The sequence below is a fragment of the Anastrepha ludens genome, chromosome 5, assembly GCF_028408465.1.
Source record: "Anastrepha ludens isolate Willacy chromosome 5, idAnaLude1.1, whole genome shotgun sequence".
Classification (NCBI taxonomy): Eukaryota; Metazoa; Arthropoda; class Insecta; order Diptera; family Tephritidae; genus Anastrepha; species Anastrepha ludens.
In genome coordinates, this window is record NC_071501.1 from 51,350,440 (window position 1) to 51,369,913 (window position 19,474).

The 19,474-nt window shown below is 40.1% G+C and overlaps 1 protein-coding gene across 3 annotated transcripts in view; it reads left to right on the forward strand.

Annotated features, from left to right (window-relative positions):
• LOC128864201 (tyramine beta-hydroxylase) overlaps positions 1-19,474 on the forward strand; it is a 72,871-nt gene that overhangs the window by 49,255 nt on the left and 4,142 nt on the right. For all 3 annotated transcript variants that reach the window (XR_008454656.1, XM_054103756.1, XM_054103758.1), the window contains exons 3-8: positions 7,990-8,348; positions 13,117-13,265; positions 13,327-13,718; positions 17,151-17,317; positions 17,389-17,571; positions 17,637-17,824. Coding sequence is in view for 2 of the 3 variants with exons in the window: in XM_054103756.1 (XP_053959731.1) it covers positions 7,990-8,348; positions 13,117-13,265; positions 13,327-13,718; positions 17,151-17,317; positions 17,389-17,571; positions 17,637-17,824 (1,438 nt within the window). In the remaining variant the exon portion in view is untranslated. The remainder of the gene's footprint in view (positions 1-7,989; positions 8,349-13,116; positions 13,266-13,326; positions 13,719-17,150; positions 17,318-17,388; positions 17,572-17,636; positions 17,825-19,474) is intronic.

Consider the following 19,474-nt stretch of genomic DNA (forward strand, 5'->3'; position numbering starts at 1 on the left):
GGTCATTTTTTTGGCGCGGCATCCACAAATCGCCTGAGAGATGGGAATTATTGGCTAACGATGGTTATTATTTTGAAGATTAAATTTGTAACCATTTTTTGTTAATAAATGTTTGAAATTGTATTTGTTTAGGATATTTTTTGCACGCTTTTGGGAACGCATCTCCCACGTAAACGCGTTGGGTGTACGAGTATGTACCCTAATACTCGTATACGTGCAATGAGTACTAAATATATGAAAATAGTAAGAATAGTAGAATTTGCAGTAACACTTTAGTAATGACTAATTACCACTATAAGTGCGGAAAAGTGTACGAAAACGCCAAAGCATCTTTTGGCATCATTAATTCAAAATTTATTCCACCTTAATGCAAATAGCTTTGCAATAATTCATACCAATATGAATTCCATTATTGAGCATTACAATCCATTCCAGTAACAAAGAAGTTAATATGAAAGTAGAATATTCTTATTAAACAGCACACGTGCATGCAAGACGCATACAAAGATACTTATACATGTACAAATTATCCCCCACCAAAATGGAATAGTCATCCTACCAAACAATAAGACAAGAAGATAACCAAGAACATCCAATAAACTGAAATACCATCAACAATTCATAAAATGCCAACATGTCACTTGAGCGAACGTTTATGAGAAATGCTTAGGAATTTTATCCACCAGCATTTTGTGTTCTTAAGTTTAACCTTACACACCCCCTAATGTGCTCTTCCATTGCTAGTATGTAGTATCGTAACTCGGAAATGACAACATCAGAGGAGTAGTAGTAATAGTCAGGCAAGGACTTGCCAGTCGATGAGGGTGAGGTTTGATGAAAACGTCAATGCCTTAATAAGGACACAGGAATTTCTTAGCATCGCATTCTAAACGATTTCATCATCAGTACCAAAAGCAGAACGGGCGAAGGGCAAAAACACAGTTGTTGGCGGCTCCGCCTCCGCCATAAATATGAATGTTCAAAGGAATAAATTTTCGCACTCGCTAATACGACTTGTCATTCCTTGGTGCTTGAGATCAGATCACTTTACGTTTCACACCGATTATGAGGGTATTTAAGCAATGTAATGGGTATTGGAAATGTGTGTGGAATAAAAATGAGAGTGATGAGAATAGATTTTTACCCGCGCAAAGATTGCTAGGCAGCGTATTTACGTACACGTACATACATACATACATAATATACATACATACATACATACATACATACATACATACATACATACATATGTATATATTCATAACTTATTACTGCTAAGTTTATCGCATCACCGAATTTTAACGAAGCCTTTAAATTATGTAGAGCTCTTTGATAGATTATTGTCGACATGCTTCCGCTGTTATTGCTTTGAATATTAAATAAGTTCGTTCGCATATCATCTTGATCAAAAAGTTCCCGTAACAACTGGCAGGTAACGCTATAAGTCAACCGATTTGAGTTCAGTTTTTTTTTTGTGTGGATTTTTCACCATGATAACGCACCATCGCACAATGACATAATTATTAGTGAATTTTTGACGAAGAACGAAACGAATACCATCCAACAGCCATTGAACGCACCTGATATGGCCCCCTGCGATTTCTTTCTGTTTGATGGAGTCAAAAAACTAGTAAGGGAAATCTCTTTGGCGTTTTAGCTGCCGAGGCTAAGTAATGGAAAAATCTAAAACGGTTTTGATGGCTATACCGAAAGTAGAGTCCAACAAATATTTTGAAAGCCGAAGCAAACGCTGGCATAAGTGCGTTGCAGTTGATGGGGAATACTTTGAAAGCGAATTTTCTGAATATATTCCGGCAACTTTTTGATCAAGGTGGTATGTCATCTTTCAATGCTGAGAACCGAAAGATTCGAATTTTGAATATCTCTTCCCCAATACTCGTGCATATACTCATATACCTGTTTGCTGATTAATACATATCGTAAAAAATTCATACACACATTTCTTAAATTTATAATTCTGTGTCAAGGAATATATGAACATGCCACCATGGGGAATACCATTATAAAGGCAGTAAAACTCGGAAAATTTCCTATTCACACGAACACAAAAGCGGCGATGTGTCATTGAAAGCTTTACAAAAGTAAAGTCATTTTGACCAATATTCCAGCTTGAAAGCTGACTCAAAACTGCGTGAACTCCGACCCGATCAAATGCTTTTCAAAGTCGGTCGCTGTATTTAAACCTGATTAGAACTCAAAGAATCTGGCACAAAATGCTAAGTGGGATAAGCTAGTCCACATCTACCAATGTATGCTTGTTTTTAAAAATGTTGATGTGACTGATGAATTATTTTTTTGTGATGAACCACTATTTTACTTAGACATGATTGATCGCTAAGAAGAGGAAAGTTGCGAGGGTTTATTAGGATTATGAATAGGAATAACAGTGGCTGAAGGCCATACGTGTGGAAATAAGCTTTGATTAGAAATATAAGTATTAGGTGTGCAATTAAGTTCTCGCTGTTTGTCAATAGATGCCGCCAGCAGTAACGCCCTTATGTCCGGGTACCCAATAGATATGCAACCGTCTGTCTGTGGCTAATCTCTCTATGGCTTCCCTGCTTTTTAGAATATTTTTAGATGAAGTTTCATATGAGTTCCTTGCCTTCATCGCAGCTTGGCTGTCAACGTATATATTTATTTTGGAGTTGCTTGATGTCTTTGCGATTGCTATTTCTGCAGCCTTTCCTACCGCAAAGACTTCTGCTTGAAAGATGCTACAGTGGTCAGGAAGCTTAAATGGCTGCCTGATGCCTAGCTCTGCGCAATAGATCTCTGCCCCTACTCCGTCTACCATTTTCGAGCCATCGGTAAATATATTAAAAGTATTTGGGTTAGGTTTCATTCCTTTTTTCCACCCCTCTTCTTCTATTGCTGTTCGGAATTTCTTCACCCAATTGCATTTCGAAGTCATATAGTCCGTTTGGACCCTATAACTGATGCCTATTGAGCTATGTCCGAATGTTTTACAGGTAAATTCGCCTGCCGCGCTGAGTCTTACGGCGGATTTAGTTGCTAGGCACTCCGCCGCAATATCAATCGGTGACAAGTTGAGTATTCTTTCAAGCGTTGCCGTTGGAGTAGTTCTCAATGCACCTGTTGTGCAAAGTGCACCAAGACGTTGAATACTTTCCATAGGCTTTTTATATGTCCGTTTTCTTAGCGCAGTCCACCACACCAGAGCGCCGTATAGTAATATTGGCTTTACTATAGCTGAGTAGCACCAACACATTATAGCAGGAGATAGACCCCATGTAACTCCCAGCATCTTTTTACATGCGTATAGTGCTTTGCTGGCCTTTTTCTTCATCTCTAATATATTGTGCTTCCATGATAGTTTACTATCCAGAATTACTCCAAGGTACTTTGTGTGGTTTTTAAGAGTTCGTTCTACGTCGTTTAGCTTCGAGAGTTGCCAATAGGGGATCTTGTACCTTCTAGTAAAAAGTATCATATCCTGCCTGCCTGTGTTGTCCATTGGTGCACTGCTGCGAGTGTATTATTCATTATGTCATTCACGGTGTTTAGGTATTTGCCTGTCACTACTATGGCTATGTCATCTGCATATGCTACTAGTTTCGATGCCGTACCTTCAAATTTATTTAGTAACTCATTAACAGCGAATAGCCAGAGAAGTGGCGATGGAACACCACCCTGTTGGTTTTTTCGTTGTAACAAAGTCTGTTAGCGACTGTTTTTTGCTTTCTCGAGCTTTTTTATACAAAGTGGCGCAGAATTAATTATCCCATCGAAAAATGTATAACTTCTGCAAATGCCGTCGCACGTCAGTCCTATTTGTCAGTTGTGGACTAAACAACTACAGTATTAGATGACTAATTTTGCGCCAACAATACTTGTTACTCTGACATCACAAACAAGTAATTCCCCTTCCTTTTGTTTGTTTATTGATGCACTCTTGCGACACAGCGAATTCGGAAGGCGCAATCTTCCTCTCTATCATTCTTGGATGTAGGATGTGTTGGAGAAATTTTCGTGTTTTAGTTTAGAATGTTAGTTTGTGGAAGTGAAAGTGGAAGTCGGGAATAGGAATTTTCTACAATCAGTGTTTATAAGGTTGTACGGATGATTAAATTGAGGCCATTCAACTTTTTCAAGTGGGCAGAATGGTGGTTGATAATGTAAAGAATGTCATTGGAGGAGAATGTGTCGAAGGTGATGAAGAGGGGAATATGTATTTTTGGCCGCTGAATCGGCTTTTTCTTATCCAAGGATGCCTAAGTGGCTGGGTATCCATAGAAGCTTTATTTTATTAGGATATCTTATTAATTGTTCCTTAAATTTGCCCTTATTATTTGTTGCATACTCTGGCGCTTTTTACTTAATAAGGCATTCTTTTAGGAATTATGTTTTGTTTAGAAAAACATTTTTTGTTTCGAACGAAAATTTCGAAAAAGCCATGGAAAAACAGAGTTAGGTGTATATTTACAGCTGGTTTACTTGTGTCAATTTTTTTTAATTTTAGAACTGGCAAATGTACTTTCTAGAATAAACAACTGTGCTTAAATTTACATTTGTGAAAAGTGGTGCTCCTGATGCATATTTTGTCTGGATGTTCTTCCTTAATCAATAATAATAGCTCATGGCGGTTGTTAAAATATTCGCTGATATTTCGTTGAACTATTTTCAATGTCATTAGGAAACTAAAGAGGGAAGCGCAGATATAAATATATGTATATGTATTTATATGTTTATGTACGTCAAACAATATTGAGTATGTACTAATATTTTTTTAAGTGAAATTTAATTGAATTCACAATGTCATCGATTCAGCTTGTGTGGCGAGAATTTTTGAAAGAGACGAAAGTGTAGTAAAGAGAGAATTAATTTGAGAAGAGGAAAAACTAGGCGTAATTGTTTGTGTGAGATAATCAAATTGAGGTGATATTGATTAACTTAGGGTAGCTGAATTAAGAGAATTAGAACACGGGGGGGAAGTATGATGGTTACGCTGTTCTATTTTTGAAGCTGGGAAATCGAATGCAATGGTTTGAGTAGCATTAACCGTTGGCAAATAAGTTCCCCTTTCCATAGAGAATAGATTTACAAGGTTTGGTTACTAACGTAACTATGGAGAAAAACAAACTTGAGCGGACAAATCCGGTTGCCATGCAGGAGTCAAATTCGCTAAGAGCCGGTTAACGGTCTGATATTATATATATATATATAACTGGCGCGTACACCCTTTTGGGTATTTGGCCGAGCTCCTCCTCCTATTTGTGGTGTGCGTCTTGATGTTGTTCCGCAAATGGAGGGGCCTACAGTTTCAAGCCGACTCCAAACGGCAGATATTTTTATGAGGAGATTTTTCATGGCAAAAATACACTCGGAGGTTTGCCATTGCCTACCGAGGGGCGACCGTTATTAGAAAAATGTTTTTGTTAATTTTGGTGTTTCACCGAGATTCGAACCAACGTTCTCTCTGTGAATTCCGAATGGTAGTCATGCACCAACCCATTCGGCTACGGCGGTCTGATATTAGTCACAGATTTATAGAGGTGTGCTATTTAGCAGACTCTCGAAGCGAATTTGATAGAATTAGCTGCTGGGCTGACGTCACTTGGGTCACAAAGCGGTTTGTTCACGAAAAAACTGTGTGACTTAGTGAGACACGTAAAAAACAACACTTCGTTGTCATCTGAACAACGACTGATTGGACGAGTGTGTAAATACATGTGAAATAATTGTGCAGAATTCAGTTACAGAATCTCTCAAGTGACGTGGCAGCCAAAGGTCCGCTCACAATTTTTTCCCCAACCATAGCTAAATAGCTAATTTGGTAATCTATCATCCTTTCTAGAAACTACTTTTAACATATCTATAATTGGCAAAATATTTAAAACTGATTTTAAGTTAGATTTACGGCAGTCATAACTGGCTTTTGGTTTGTGGGAGAACAAGCAGACAAAATGGGCATCCCCCACAGCACATACTGTCACAGTTGTAAACAACCGGAGAAAAGAAAAAGGAAACAATCTTCCATTTCCTCTGCCTTATGGAAGGACAGATTGTTAACCCTGGGTAAACCGCTGTTCGAGAGTCTGGAACAACTGTCTGGCTTAAATGTCAACAACCTGATAAGGTTCCTGAACTGCACAGACTGGATATAGTCATACTGTAAATAACTGTAAAACAAGTTGGTAACGAGGATGTGGCAACAAAATGGTGCGGAAGCGCAACCAAGTTAGATTTTTTAATGAAATGCGTTTTATTTACTTATCTAGCTATTTATATAATTATTAGATGCACAACTAAGTTCCCGCTGTTTGTCAATAGATGCCGCCAGCAGTGTGTGCTAGTCAATTCTAACATAACCTAAACATCATAAACCAAGCTTAGACATGTGGTAAACAAACTGTTTCGACGCATTAGTGATTTTGTTTTGGTATCATATACTTTTGGTTTTGTGAAAATGTCTAATTTTGTGCCGAATAATCCTCATTTGCAGGAAGAGTTGATTTTCCTCTTTCCTTCGAAAAAACGGCGGCTGAAACGCATCGAGAGCTACAAGAAGTTTATGCTGATGCTGCTTTAAGTGAAACAACGTGCCGAGATTGGTTCCGTCGCCTCAAAGACGGTGATTTTAATGTTGACGGCCGTCCGCGTAAAGGAAGGTCAAAAACCTTCGAAGACACTGAATTGGAGGCATTGCTCAATGAGGATCCATGTCAAACACAAGAAGAGCTTGCTTCCCGCCAAAACATTTCCAAGCGATTGCATGCTCTGGGAATGATTCAGAAACAGGGGACTTGGGTTCCTTATGAGTTAACGGATGATGTTTTTTGGCCTGTGAACAACTGTTTCAGCGACAAAAAAAGAAGGGTTTTCATTATCGCATCGTGACGGATGATGAAAAAGGGATTCAGTACAGCAATCCAAAGAAAAGAAAGTCATGGGGACTGCCCGGTCATGCTTCTACGTCGACGCTTCGGCCGAATATTCACGCTGCGAAGGTTATGCTATGTATTTGGTGGGACCAAGTTGGTGTTATTTATTATGAACTGTTAAAACCAAGCGAAAGCATCACTGGGGATCGGTATCGACTTCAATTGATACGATTGAGCCGAGCACTGCGCGAGAAGCGTCCGCAATACGCGGAGAGGATTGAAAAAATGATTCTACAGCATGACAACGCTCAGCCTCACGTTGCCAAGCCCGTTAAAAGCTACATGGAAACAGTGAAATGGGAAATTCCACCCCATCCGCCATATTTTCCGGATATTGCGCCGTCCGATTATTACCTGATCCGATCAATAGCACATGGTCTAGCTGACCAGCAGTTTCATTCATATGAAGACCTCAAAAAATGACTTGATCCGTGGATTGCCTCAAAAGATGAACAGTTTTACCGCGACGGTATACGAGATCTCTCTAAAAATTCTAGAAATGAGAGGATTCGTTGAGTAATTAATTCTAACCATCCATAACTAGAAAATATCATGATTTCGCAAGCTTCGCTGCGAAAACGGTGAATGAATCCAAAAGCGGCTCTGTTCGAGCTGTTTATTATTGCTTCTTTTATGATTGCTACCAATTCGAACCTATTAAATGTGATATCAGTAGGCCAGCTGATTTAATTTTTTTTCTTTCGCCGTGTACATTAGAATGTCAGCGCAAAATGAAATGTCAAAGATCCGTTCCATTCACAGTACCGTCGTATGCTTTCAGCTTCAACTGCATGTCGGCTTTTCAATGTAGTTCGTCTTTTTCTTTTTTACTTCCTTTTGTCGTGACATTCTAATTAACAAAACGTTGTCGTTTGTCTAGTGCCACCATCTTGAATGAATTCGCCTTGGTTGCTACAATTCAGCAATAGGGGGTCCGTCGTACTCTTTTAGTCTATAATTTTTGAATTTCTTACTAGTCTGCAATAATTTATACAGACATACTCGTATTACGTATAACTTCATAATCAATATCCCAAAATAATAAACTTCAATAAATTCACAGGTTTATCGGACACGAAACTTCATGAAATCTATCTGGACAACGCTGAAATTAAGCTCAGCTGGATGGTGGATTGGTATAAACAGGAAGTTCTGTTTCATCTGCAAAATGCCTTCAATGAAAAGCATCGCTGGTTCTATTTGGGCTTCTCGAAGCGTGGCGAAATGGGCGATGCGGATATCTGTTTCTTCGAGAATCAAAATGGATTTTTCAACATTGTCACTGATACCTACACAAGTCCGGATGGTAAATTTGTGCAAAAAGACTATCAGCAAGATTGCGAACTGTTCAAAATGGATGAGTACACGTTGGCATTTAAGCGGAAATTCGACACGTGTGATCCACTGGATTTGCGGATGCATGTAAGGAGAAGTACAATTGTAATTTATAAGTACAATGGCCAAACTGAGAGGTTTATGCTAATAGTTAAAATGTCATTTAATTCCTTTAACTCCTTTGTTTTAATTTTTGTTTTTGTAACAACCAGAAACAGCATGTCTGATGATTGGGTTATGACACATGATCTTAGTCCAATTTTTTATGAACATTTCATATCTGTAGCTGAAATTTCAGTATCAGCTGTTTTTATAAAAAAAAGCCATTAAACCAGGTATATATTTAAATACAAAGTCATCTTCTTCAGCAAAGTATTTCAAAAGATTTTGTTCTCTTGTGCGGTAATAAGAAATTCTAGTTTCCTTCGTTACTAAGTTTCTTTTTTTTAACCTAGAAGCCAAAATTTCTCTAAACAACTTCGATACCACAGTCTATACAGATGGCAGTAAAATGGATTGTGGTGTTGGAGCTGGTATATATTCTCATAGACTTGGAATTGAAAAATCTGTGCGTCTCCCTAATACCAGCAGCGTCTTCCAAGCGGAAGTACTAGCAATTGGGGAAGCCTGTAGGTTACTAATCGCAGATTTCTCTTTTAAGGGCAATATCGCTATTCTTTCGGATAGCCAAGCCGCAATCCAGGCGCTGGATGCGACTATAACAACCTCTAAAGTGGTGGAGCAAAGTAGGAATAGCCTCACCAACTTGAGTGAAAACCATAGAGTAACCTTAATTTGGGCCCCGGGACACCGGAACATAGAAGGTAACGAAAAAGCTGATGAACTGGCAAGAGGGAGATCTGCCATGAATAGCGCTCTTGCAGTACCAGTATTCACTCCACTAGGTGCGGTCAAGAACGCAGTTTCCCTAAAATACCTTCGAATTGCAGATTGTAGATGGAGAGACCAGACGAAATGCAAAATCAGCAGAACGTTATGGCCCACCTACAACCTCAAGCAATCGTCGACATTAATAAACATGAAACGACGGGACACCTATAGACTTACGGCAGTCATAACTGGCTTTTGGTCTATCGGAGAACAAAACGCCAAAATGGGCATCCCTCAAAACACATACTGTCACAGTTGTAAACAACCGGAGAAAAAAGAAACAATCTTCCATTTCCTCTGTGAATGCCCTGCCCTATGGAAGGACAGAATGTTAACCCTGGGCAAACCGCTGTTCGAGTCTCGAGCAACTATCTGGCTTAGACGTCAACAACCTAATAAGGTTCCTAAACCGCACAGACTGGATATAGTCCTGCTGCAAATAACTGTTAAACAATTTGGTAACGAGGATGTGGCAACAAAATGGTGCGGAAGCGCTAGTTGGATTCTGGCTGAATTACCACTCTAACCAACCAACCAACCAACCAGCCAAAATTTCAGAAGCAGGCTTTGTTAGATCCAAATCTCTGATCATCTCGTTTAAATCATCTTGAGTTTCCAGGTCACATTCAAAGTCACTATCCCTACAGTCAGTATTCGCTTTTAAATGCATAGACTCCTCCTGTGATAGAAAAAGCTTGAGGTTCAGGTGATATCTTAGGACTTAAAACACGTCTATAGAAATCTCAATCATCAGACAAAAGTTGCAGTTTTGTTGGCCAGTATAATGGCCAGTATTTCAGAGATGCTTTGGCATTCGGAATGACATGTCCGCTGGAGAAGGATTTCAGCGAAATGATTTCCAAGAAATCGGTTATTTGGTTATTTTGGATAAATATACTTGTCTTCAAAACAAAAACATCCCCGAGAGCTGCGAGCACTGAATAGTGATAGCCTCTATAAGTGAAATGGCTATATAAAAGGCGAAGAAACTTTTTTATCTGACTTTTTTGATACTTTTTTATTGAGAAATCGAACCTCCATGCATTATAATTTCTTCAACGATTAAAATTTTCAAAGTAATTATAAGATAGTGACGTGAATAGAGTCTCGATTACATCGATGAACCGGCCCAAAGTATGATATTATTGAGCTCCTTCAGCATAAATATTTCAAGAGAATGTATCTCTAATTGGAAACCACTCCCTTAGTTTTCTTTTACTGTGGCGTAATGAAACATCAACTGACAGAAAAAGTTTTCTTCTAATAGCCTCTAACCTCCGAATGTATTACAGCCATACAACAGGTGGTCATAAAATATCATTTACCATTCGGAGGCAGGTCCCTCCATTTGCGGAAAAACATGAAGACGCATACCACAAATAGAGGGAGGAGCTCGACCAAATACCCAACAAAGGGTGAATCATTATTACATTTACTTTAGATTACTTTTTTTTACTCTTCTACATGCTGGTGCGCTCGTTACTGGTTGGAATATGCCTGAATTCACTTTCGATCCAAATCATATGATATAATGCTAATCTGGGTACCTGGTCTTAGCGATATTTCAGGAAACTGCTAAGCGGATGAGCTGACTAGGGGACCTGTGGTGTAGTTTTCCCGTTGCCTACTTGCGGTCTGCTCCTGGAGAGAAGGGCTGCGGCTCAACTGAGCGAGTGCAGGGCAAGTACACAAACTTGTAGGGTCGTGAAATTGTTCTGGCTAAGTGTGTATCGAAGGCGCTCGAGGGATTTTTTGAGATTCACAAAATCTCAGCTCTCGAATTTCGTGGGTGTCTGCTGTGACACTCGCCATTGAAATTGAAATTTGAAAAAGTCAAGCCAAGGAGCACTAGGAGATTTGGTGTCTCCTAAAACACTCAGGCTAAAAAGCCCATTGCATTTAAAGCTCTGGAAAGGGGGTAGATAGTCAAGGAGGGAAGGAGAAAAGTATCAGAGAAAGAGATAGGAAAGAATAGAGACAGAGATAGAGATAGTTAGTCCTGTGAGAATTTTCGAGATTCTTTGTCAAATCTGTTAATATCCTCCAATTTTAGAGAACGAATATTACTCATTCTCATGACATCGGAACCCAAAACTCGTAGCCGTGCTCTAGAAAAGGCAGGACACTTACAGAGTCCTCAATGATTCCAATGGTGGTCATATGCTGACCCCATGGGTTGTGTCCTGTAATGATACCGACCATCAACCGAACGTCTTTTCTTCTAAGTTTTAGTAGAAATTTTGACAGTTTTCTGTTCGGACTTGTCACAAAACACTTTGCAGTTCTGCAGCGTTCTAGACCGGACCATCGTTCTTTATGCAGATTGCCTACATAATCGCTGATCCAATTCATGATTCCTACGGAACTGATTCCGATTATTGGCTCTGGCCCTTGTGGGGGCACCGCTGATCCACGGTTGGCCAATTCGTGGGCAATTTCGTTTCCTTGAACCCATATAAGTACAAGCCTGTTTTGACTTGCGACAGAATTAAGCCTCTTCTTACATTCTTGAACAATCTTTGAGGTTTGCTTCGCGTTCTCCAGGGCCTTCAATGCAACCTGACTGTCACTGAAAACTCCAATCTGTTTCCCGCTCCATCTCCTCTTGATTATCCATTCGGCTACTTTCAGGATGGCAAAAAGTTAAGGACCATCCGGCTCCAGACCGTATTTCATTCTTAGACCTATCGGTAAAGAAAATATCCGTCAGATCTCCCTGCATGCATGCGTGTGTCTCCCAAGTCAGCTTCTTATCCAAGATTACTCCTAGATAATTAACTTCATCGGAAAGACCAAGTGTCACACCTTTCAGTGTTGGAAGACTGAGTCCATCCAATTCCCGTTTTCTTGTAAACAAGTCTACGGTTGTTTTATTCGGATTAACGGAAAGACCTTGACTCATGCACCAGTCATCGATTTTGTCCAGAATCCTCTGCACTTTCGTGCAAAGCTTTCTTAGGGATTTATCCGATGTTAGCGTACAGACATCGTCCGCATATGCTTGGGAATGAAAATCGAGTTCCTGCATTTCCGCTAGTAGAGAGTCTACGACGAAGCACCACAGCAGCGGAGAAAAACCACCCCCTTGGGGACATTCTTGCTTGGCCCCGACTGTGATTAGTTCGTCACTGTTCTCACAAGTGGTTAACAGCCTCTCAGAGAGCATGGAATATGTCCATTTTACAATGGCTTGATTAAATCCGTGTCGTTCGGCAGAAGAACATATTGAGGCGAAAGTGGCTTTATCAAAAGCCATACTTCGAGTCCTATTTTCGTCAGCTATATGGAGGGTGAGGTGGAATTATTTCTGTAGTTTCTGCTTAACTGCACTGCTTTCGCGGGGCTAAGATTTAAGTATATTGACTCTGATTTCTTTTCTACTCCTTAATATTAAATAAAAACCTGTGGAACTTTATCAGCAGTATAAAACGGTTAACACCGCCGTAACTCAGTCATGTTTTGTCGTCATTAACAAATATACACCCTTTTCCATGGTATTACAAAGAACGAAGTTAGACTGTCATACAAGTGTGCCCTCTCTCTTTGCAACCATTTCAACCTACTGTTCTTCATTGTAAGGCTATTATGGTTGATAATCAAATCTGATTCTGAAAAGAAATGCTTTGTTTGTATCTTTACCCTCAATCGTACATAATATCCCAGCTGGAATAACCGCTTTGTTCTTCGCTACCCATGAACAGCACAAGTAGAACTTTTCGCTCGAATACTTACTATACGTACATCCTTTGACCTATTACCGGTGTATCACGCAGATATAGATATATACATACATACAGGATTCCGCGGCCGCTGCCTTAAATTCAGGCTTATACAGAAAAATCTGAAGCGGAGAAAATAAACTTTTCGATCTCCCGCTTATTGGTTACCGATTCGTTTAAAGAAAATTAAAACGTCTAATTTATTCTAACAACAAATTTGGTGTAATAAAATTTTATGTTTCCAGGAGGGTACCATGTACATTGTTTGGGCGCGAGGTGAAAGTCGTTTGGCACTGGAAGATTACCAATTCCCCTTCCCGAATGTAACAACGCACGAGTCTGGCATTAAGATGATGCAGTTACTTCGCGCCGACAAAATTCTTATTCCGGAAACGTAACTACCTGCATTTTTTACATAGACTTAAAATTGTTATTAAATAAAAATTTGTATACAGAAATTTAAAAACTGTTCAAGTCGCACTGGAAAATGTGACAGTGCCATCAAAGGAGACAACCTATTGGTGTCACATACAGAAATTGGATGATTCATTCGCGTCAAAACAACACATAGTGCAATTCGAGCCAATTATTACCTCGCCCGATTTGGTGCATCATCTCGAAGTTTTTCACTGTGAAACCGATCCACAGGTGCAGATACCATTGTACAATGGCGACTGTGAACAATTGCCGGCGAAAGCTAAGGTGTGCTCGAAAGTCATATCATTGTGGGCTATGGGTGCCAGTACTTTTACTTATCCACCGGAAACTGGTTTGCCAATCGGCGGTAAGGATTATAATCCATTTGTTCGCTTAGAAGTTCATTTTAACAATCCTGAATTGAAAGAAGGTAAGAAATGCAACCACTTGTAGACTTAAATGTATATTATAAATTATTGAGCACAAGTACGAGTATATACGTACATACATACCACATAATATGTATGCACAATATACATATATAATTTACAAAGTTCTATTTATAAACCTAGCGATTTGTAACTTTAACTATAAATTGTTCGTTCACTCGCTACTTACTTTTGCCCTGAGGCTTCTGTTATTGCGGATAAAGGCTCCGATATTAGGCCATTGTTTGATGGGTCGTCCAAACTTTTAGTCACAAATTCATTTTTAGTTTCGAGCGCTAGTTCTGTAGTACCCAACACAACACCCTCATTACGGAAGAATCTGAGCTTACCTTGGCCGTCGCGCCGCAGTTGTTCTTTTCAGGGCGAAAAAGCATGGATAGCATATAGATTTTAACGATTTCACATTCGAAACCACTATTCTCAGCCGACTGAGTTCCATGGCAATATTTGATGTTAGGAGAGAACTGGAACATCGGACGAGTTGTAGCGTTCAGATGCGAATTCAGCGCACTAATTGCAATAATTTTAACTCTTTCTAAATCACGACGACGAAATTAGCTAGGCCTATCAGAAAGGTTTACCAACAGTTTCACGGGACGGAGGCCGTCAATAAGCCGTTTTTGTAGTCCGACAAAAAGTGCTTGGCGGTTGAAAATAAATCAAAAATGTGCATCGAAAAAGCAGTTATATGACGATAGTAAGAGTTAAAAAGGTGTTACATCTGAGTATCGGTTGTTAAAATGCATTTCACTTCGCATTTCCACAGTCATAATCTGACTTTTTAACACTGAGTGTTTTGAGAAATTAACATCTCGTATCAGAATTAAAAATTCTTATCTTTTAATGATATATTCAAACGCATCAATTAGCAGGGATACACCAATAGAGTTGTTGGTCGGCTTTATTTTGGTTCTAATATACGATTACGAAACCATAATAAAGCTAATTTTACAGCCTAGAATGTTTCTATGTGTAAACGTACCATGGCACTTTATCTGACACATTATGCAGATAGTGTGGTAGCCCGTGAAAGCTTCTATATATTTACCAACGCTCAGGAGCGAGGCGCTGCTGAAAGCATATGATATTTCCTCCGGGCTGGTGATGTACTCTCTTTAACTCTTAATAAACACAGCATCTGACATCTTTAAACCCGGGACTATCATGAAGCTGGACGAGCTTGGAAGATAGCAGACATGGCAAAATCTTCATCACTTGGGCCAGGTGTGTTACGAAAAGCAGGAGCTCCAGAAGGCGAAACTATTATATACGGACGAGCTGGACGAACTTGGAAGATAACAGACATGACAAAATCTTCATCACGCGGTCCAGTGCAAGGTGTGTTACGAAAAGCAGGAAATAACAGAGTTACAAACTTTTACCGGGATTATTATCAGAATTCAGGTTCCAGGGAGCCCATACTAGTAAAGCCCGCGACATAATTGGTCAAAGGACCTTTCAAGATTCTTTAATGGTACGTGAATTAGAGAATACGTACAGCCAGGTGGTATGCACTCTACCTTTGGACTAAACTAATCAAAGTTTCGCCTTCGAAACTTCGAAGTTGATGTTGGAATTGTAGAAATCTTTCAGAAATTCAAGCTAATATTTATATAAGAAGAAATAGTATACAAAATGCTAAAACGAGGTGTGGCGATTATGTTCCAAGAATTGGCTTGTAATTCATCAACTGGCAACACTTCGTCGTTCGTACGCTTGCATGTCAGGAAACAGAGAGTCATCCTTTAGTTACAGTAGAAGTCATAGGACTTTGAATTTGTGTTTTATGTGTCTTTTTTCAATATCTTTTTTTAGTAGCCCTATTAAAATTCGCGAAAATCTAATTTATTTCTGCCGGAATAGGTAGTGACTTATAGTTCTACGTTGTCGTGCTGAAGCGATGATAAACAGGCATTTTCCTCACATCTTCTTCTTCTTCTTGGCGCGATAACCGCTTACGAGAGTTTGGCCGAGCTCAACAAAGCGCGCCAGTCGTTTCTTTCTCGTGCTAACCGGCGCCAATTTCACACTCCAAGTGAAGTCAAGTCCTTCTCCACCTGATCTTTCCAACGCAGAAGAGGCCTTCCTATTCCTCTACTACCACCAGGTGGTATCGCATCGAATACTTTCAGAGCCGGAGCGTTTGTATCCATTCGGACGACATGACCCAGCCAACGCAGCCACTGGATCTTTATTCGCTGCGCTATGTGTAAGCTCATACAGCTCATCGTTCCAACGTGCAAAGGTCCAAAAATCTTACGCAGAATCTTTCCCTCAAACACTCCAAGCGTCGCTTCATCGGATGTTGTCATCGGCCAAGCTTCTGCGCCATACGTTAGGACGGGCATGATGAGAGTCTTGTAGAGTGTTAGTTTTGTTCGTCGAGAGAGGACTTTTCTGCTCAGTTGCCTACTTAGTCCAAAGTAGCACTTGTTGGCGAGAGAGATTCTACGTTGAATTTCAAGGCTGACATTGTTATCGGTGTTAATGCTGGTTCCTAAGTATGCGAAGTCCTTTACAACCTCGAAATCATAACTGTCAACAGTGACGTGGGTGCCGATACGAGAGTGCGCCGACTGTTTGTTTGAAGACAGGAGGTACTTCGTTTTGTCCTCGTTCACCTCCAGACCCATTCGCTTTGCCTCTTTATCCAGTTTGGAGAAGGCAGAACTAGCAGCGCGGTTGTTAAGGCCGATGATGTCGATATCATCGGCATACGCCAACAATTGTACGCTCTTATAAAATATTGTGCCTGAGCGGTTCAGTTCTGCGATCCTCTCCAACATCAGGTTAAAGAAGTCACATGACAGCGAGTCACCCTGTCTGAAACCTCGTTTGGTATCAAACGGCTCGGAGAGGTCCTTCCCAGTTCTGACGGCGTTGCTGGTGTTGAGTAACGTCATCTTGCATAGCCGTATTAATTTTCCTCACATATGCTACCCAAACTCGCTGAGAGTGACTGGATCTTGCACTGTGGCAACCCTACGGCGCTTTTCTCGCTCATTGCTCATGAAGTTTTGTTGAAAAAAAAGAATCACCCTTTAGTTCTGATAACGCAATCTGGGACATTTTCTTATTCCCGACGACGAAGTCACAGCTCAAGCGATCTCGTTATGCCAAGGTACAGGAGGTCAAGAAAGCTGTAACCGCAGCGCTAAAAACCAACGTTGGAATCGCTCTGTAAAGTTAGAGGGAGGCTAATTTTTTTTATTTTTATTAAATTAAATTCCCATAATTTATTGGCCTTACTTGCGAGCATCCTTTTACCAATTTCCACGCAAAAATTGCCGCTCCCTTTTACTAACCTACAGCGCAGAAAATAAATGATATTGACATTAAATAAAATTTATTTTTAAAATTTTAAAAGCTACGCTTTGAAAAAAAAACTATGGATTTTCATTTTATTTTAAAAGGTCGAATCGACAGCTCAGGCATGAGGATTAAATTATCTTCAAAGCTACGGCAATTCGATGCTGGCGTAATGGAATTGGGTCTGGAATACACTGATAAGATGGCAATACCACCTGGACAAGTTGGATTTCCGCTAAGTGGTTATTGTATCGCCGAGTGCACTGAAGTGGTAAAATTGTTAAAGCTATTGAACAAAATAAACAATAAAAATAGGATCATTTGAATGTTCCTACTTTATAGGCTCTTCCTCCAAGCGGTATTATCATTTTCGGCTCTCAACTACATACACATCTACGTGGCGTTCGCGTTCTGACACGCCACTTCCGGGACAAGGAGGAGCTACGCGAAATCAACCGAGATGACTACTACTCTCACCACTTCCAGGAAATGCGCAATCTGCACTATAAGCCACATGTGCTGCCGGTAAGTGAAGTTGACGAATAAGGCTCAATATAAATATTTCTCTAATATTTACTGACTTTTCACAGGGAGATGCTTTGGTCACAACGTGTTATTACAACACACTTGGCTATGAAAATGCAACGCTGGGCGGCTTTTCAATTAGCGACGAAATGTGTGTGAATTACATCCATTACTATCCGGCAACCAAGTTAGAGGTGTGCAAGAGCTCCGTTTCCGAAGAGACACTGGAAAATTACTTCATTTACATGAAAAAGTAAGCAATTATTTTATGTTGAAAGTACATATATATTAATATGTACATATGTGCATGTGAATATCCCACACTATGACATATTAATCTATTTTGGTCTTGCCCATTTAGATTAGGCTAAGTGGTCCGCATATAAAAGGTACGGAGTTTCAACGCAGCAGACCCGCTATCCCTCAGGCATTTCTCTTAATAACTCTTCTGCTGTTTGGTTTCCTTAAACCCAATAGATGCTAGCATCTTCTTTGAACCGTTCGCACTCGACCTTAAAGCCGCAATTGCTTTGATAAAAGTCGAGTTTTGAATAAAAAAGGATCATCACGCTCAATAGCTTTGCTGCAGAGATCTGTGAGTGGGAAGAGGAGCTTGTTTGAATTTATTTGTTTGAATTTCATAAATTATATTTCTCGCTCAATTTCCTCGAGCCCTCGAGACTTATAGAGTGTGAATTTTGTTCGTCGAGAAAGACTTTACTCAATTCAAAGAACCACTTTTATCATGGAGAGATTATTTGTTGGATTTGAAGGCAGACGAATTCCTGTGGCACTTCATAATTACAATTGTCAATGGTATACGTATGTGAGTGGCCAACTGCAATTATTTGTTTGACGGTCAAAGATAGCTCGTCTTGCTCTAGTTTACCCCTAGACCAATTAGATTCGTTCACGTTTGTCCAGTTTAGAAAAAAATAGAAAACAACTAATTAACCCGTAGCCGAATATGTTGGTGCGTGACTACCATTCGGAATTCACGGAGAGGACGTAAGTTCGAATCTCGGTGAAACACCAAAATAAAAAAAACCTTTTTTTCGCCCCTCGGCAGACAATGGCAAACCTCTGAGTGTATTTCTGCCATGAAAAAGCTCCTCATAAAAATATCTGTCGTTCGAAGTGGCTTTAAACTGTGGGTCCCTCCATTTGTGTAACAACATCAAGACCCACGCCACAAAGAGGGGGAGGAGCTTGGCCAAACACCCAGAAAAGGGGGTACGCGCAAATTATATATAACAGGTGGCGCTAAAGTAATCCTCCTTTCAGAAAATGCTATAAATTTTGCGATTGGCCCCTAATGTCAGTTCTGTTTTGAAATTTGTGTAGTAAACACATGCGAAATACACGTTAATAAACAGTGTTACGCTACACTGCTCCAGAACGCGGAATATTGCTGACTATTTATTTGACCAATAATCGGTCGGTGACTTTGGCACAACTTGAATTTCGTCGCAGATTTCCTCGCCGTCCAACGCCTACTGGTGAGACACTGCGACGTTTAGCCGCTCGCCTCGAAGAGACTGGCACAACACGAGATGCTGCCAGGAGTGGCAGACCCCGGAGTAGCCGTTCTGCAGAGAATATTGCTGCTGTAGCCGAGGATGTCATGGAAGCGCCGTCGTCATCGACCAGACGACGTGCCACGCAAATGGGTATCAGTCGACGGTCTTTACAGCGAATTTTGGTACAAGATTTGAAGATGTTTCCGTACAAAGTCCAGACGGTGCATCAGCTGTGAGCTGCTGACCGCCAATCGCGTCTAACATACGCTCAAGCCATCCTTAATCACCACCAAGAGGAAGATGATTTTTCATCAAAAATAATCATGAGTGATGAGGCACATTGCCATCTTAGCGGGTACGTAAATAAGCAAAATTTAAGCTCC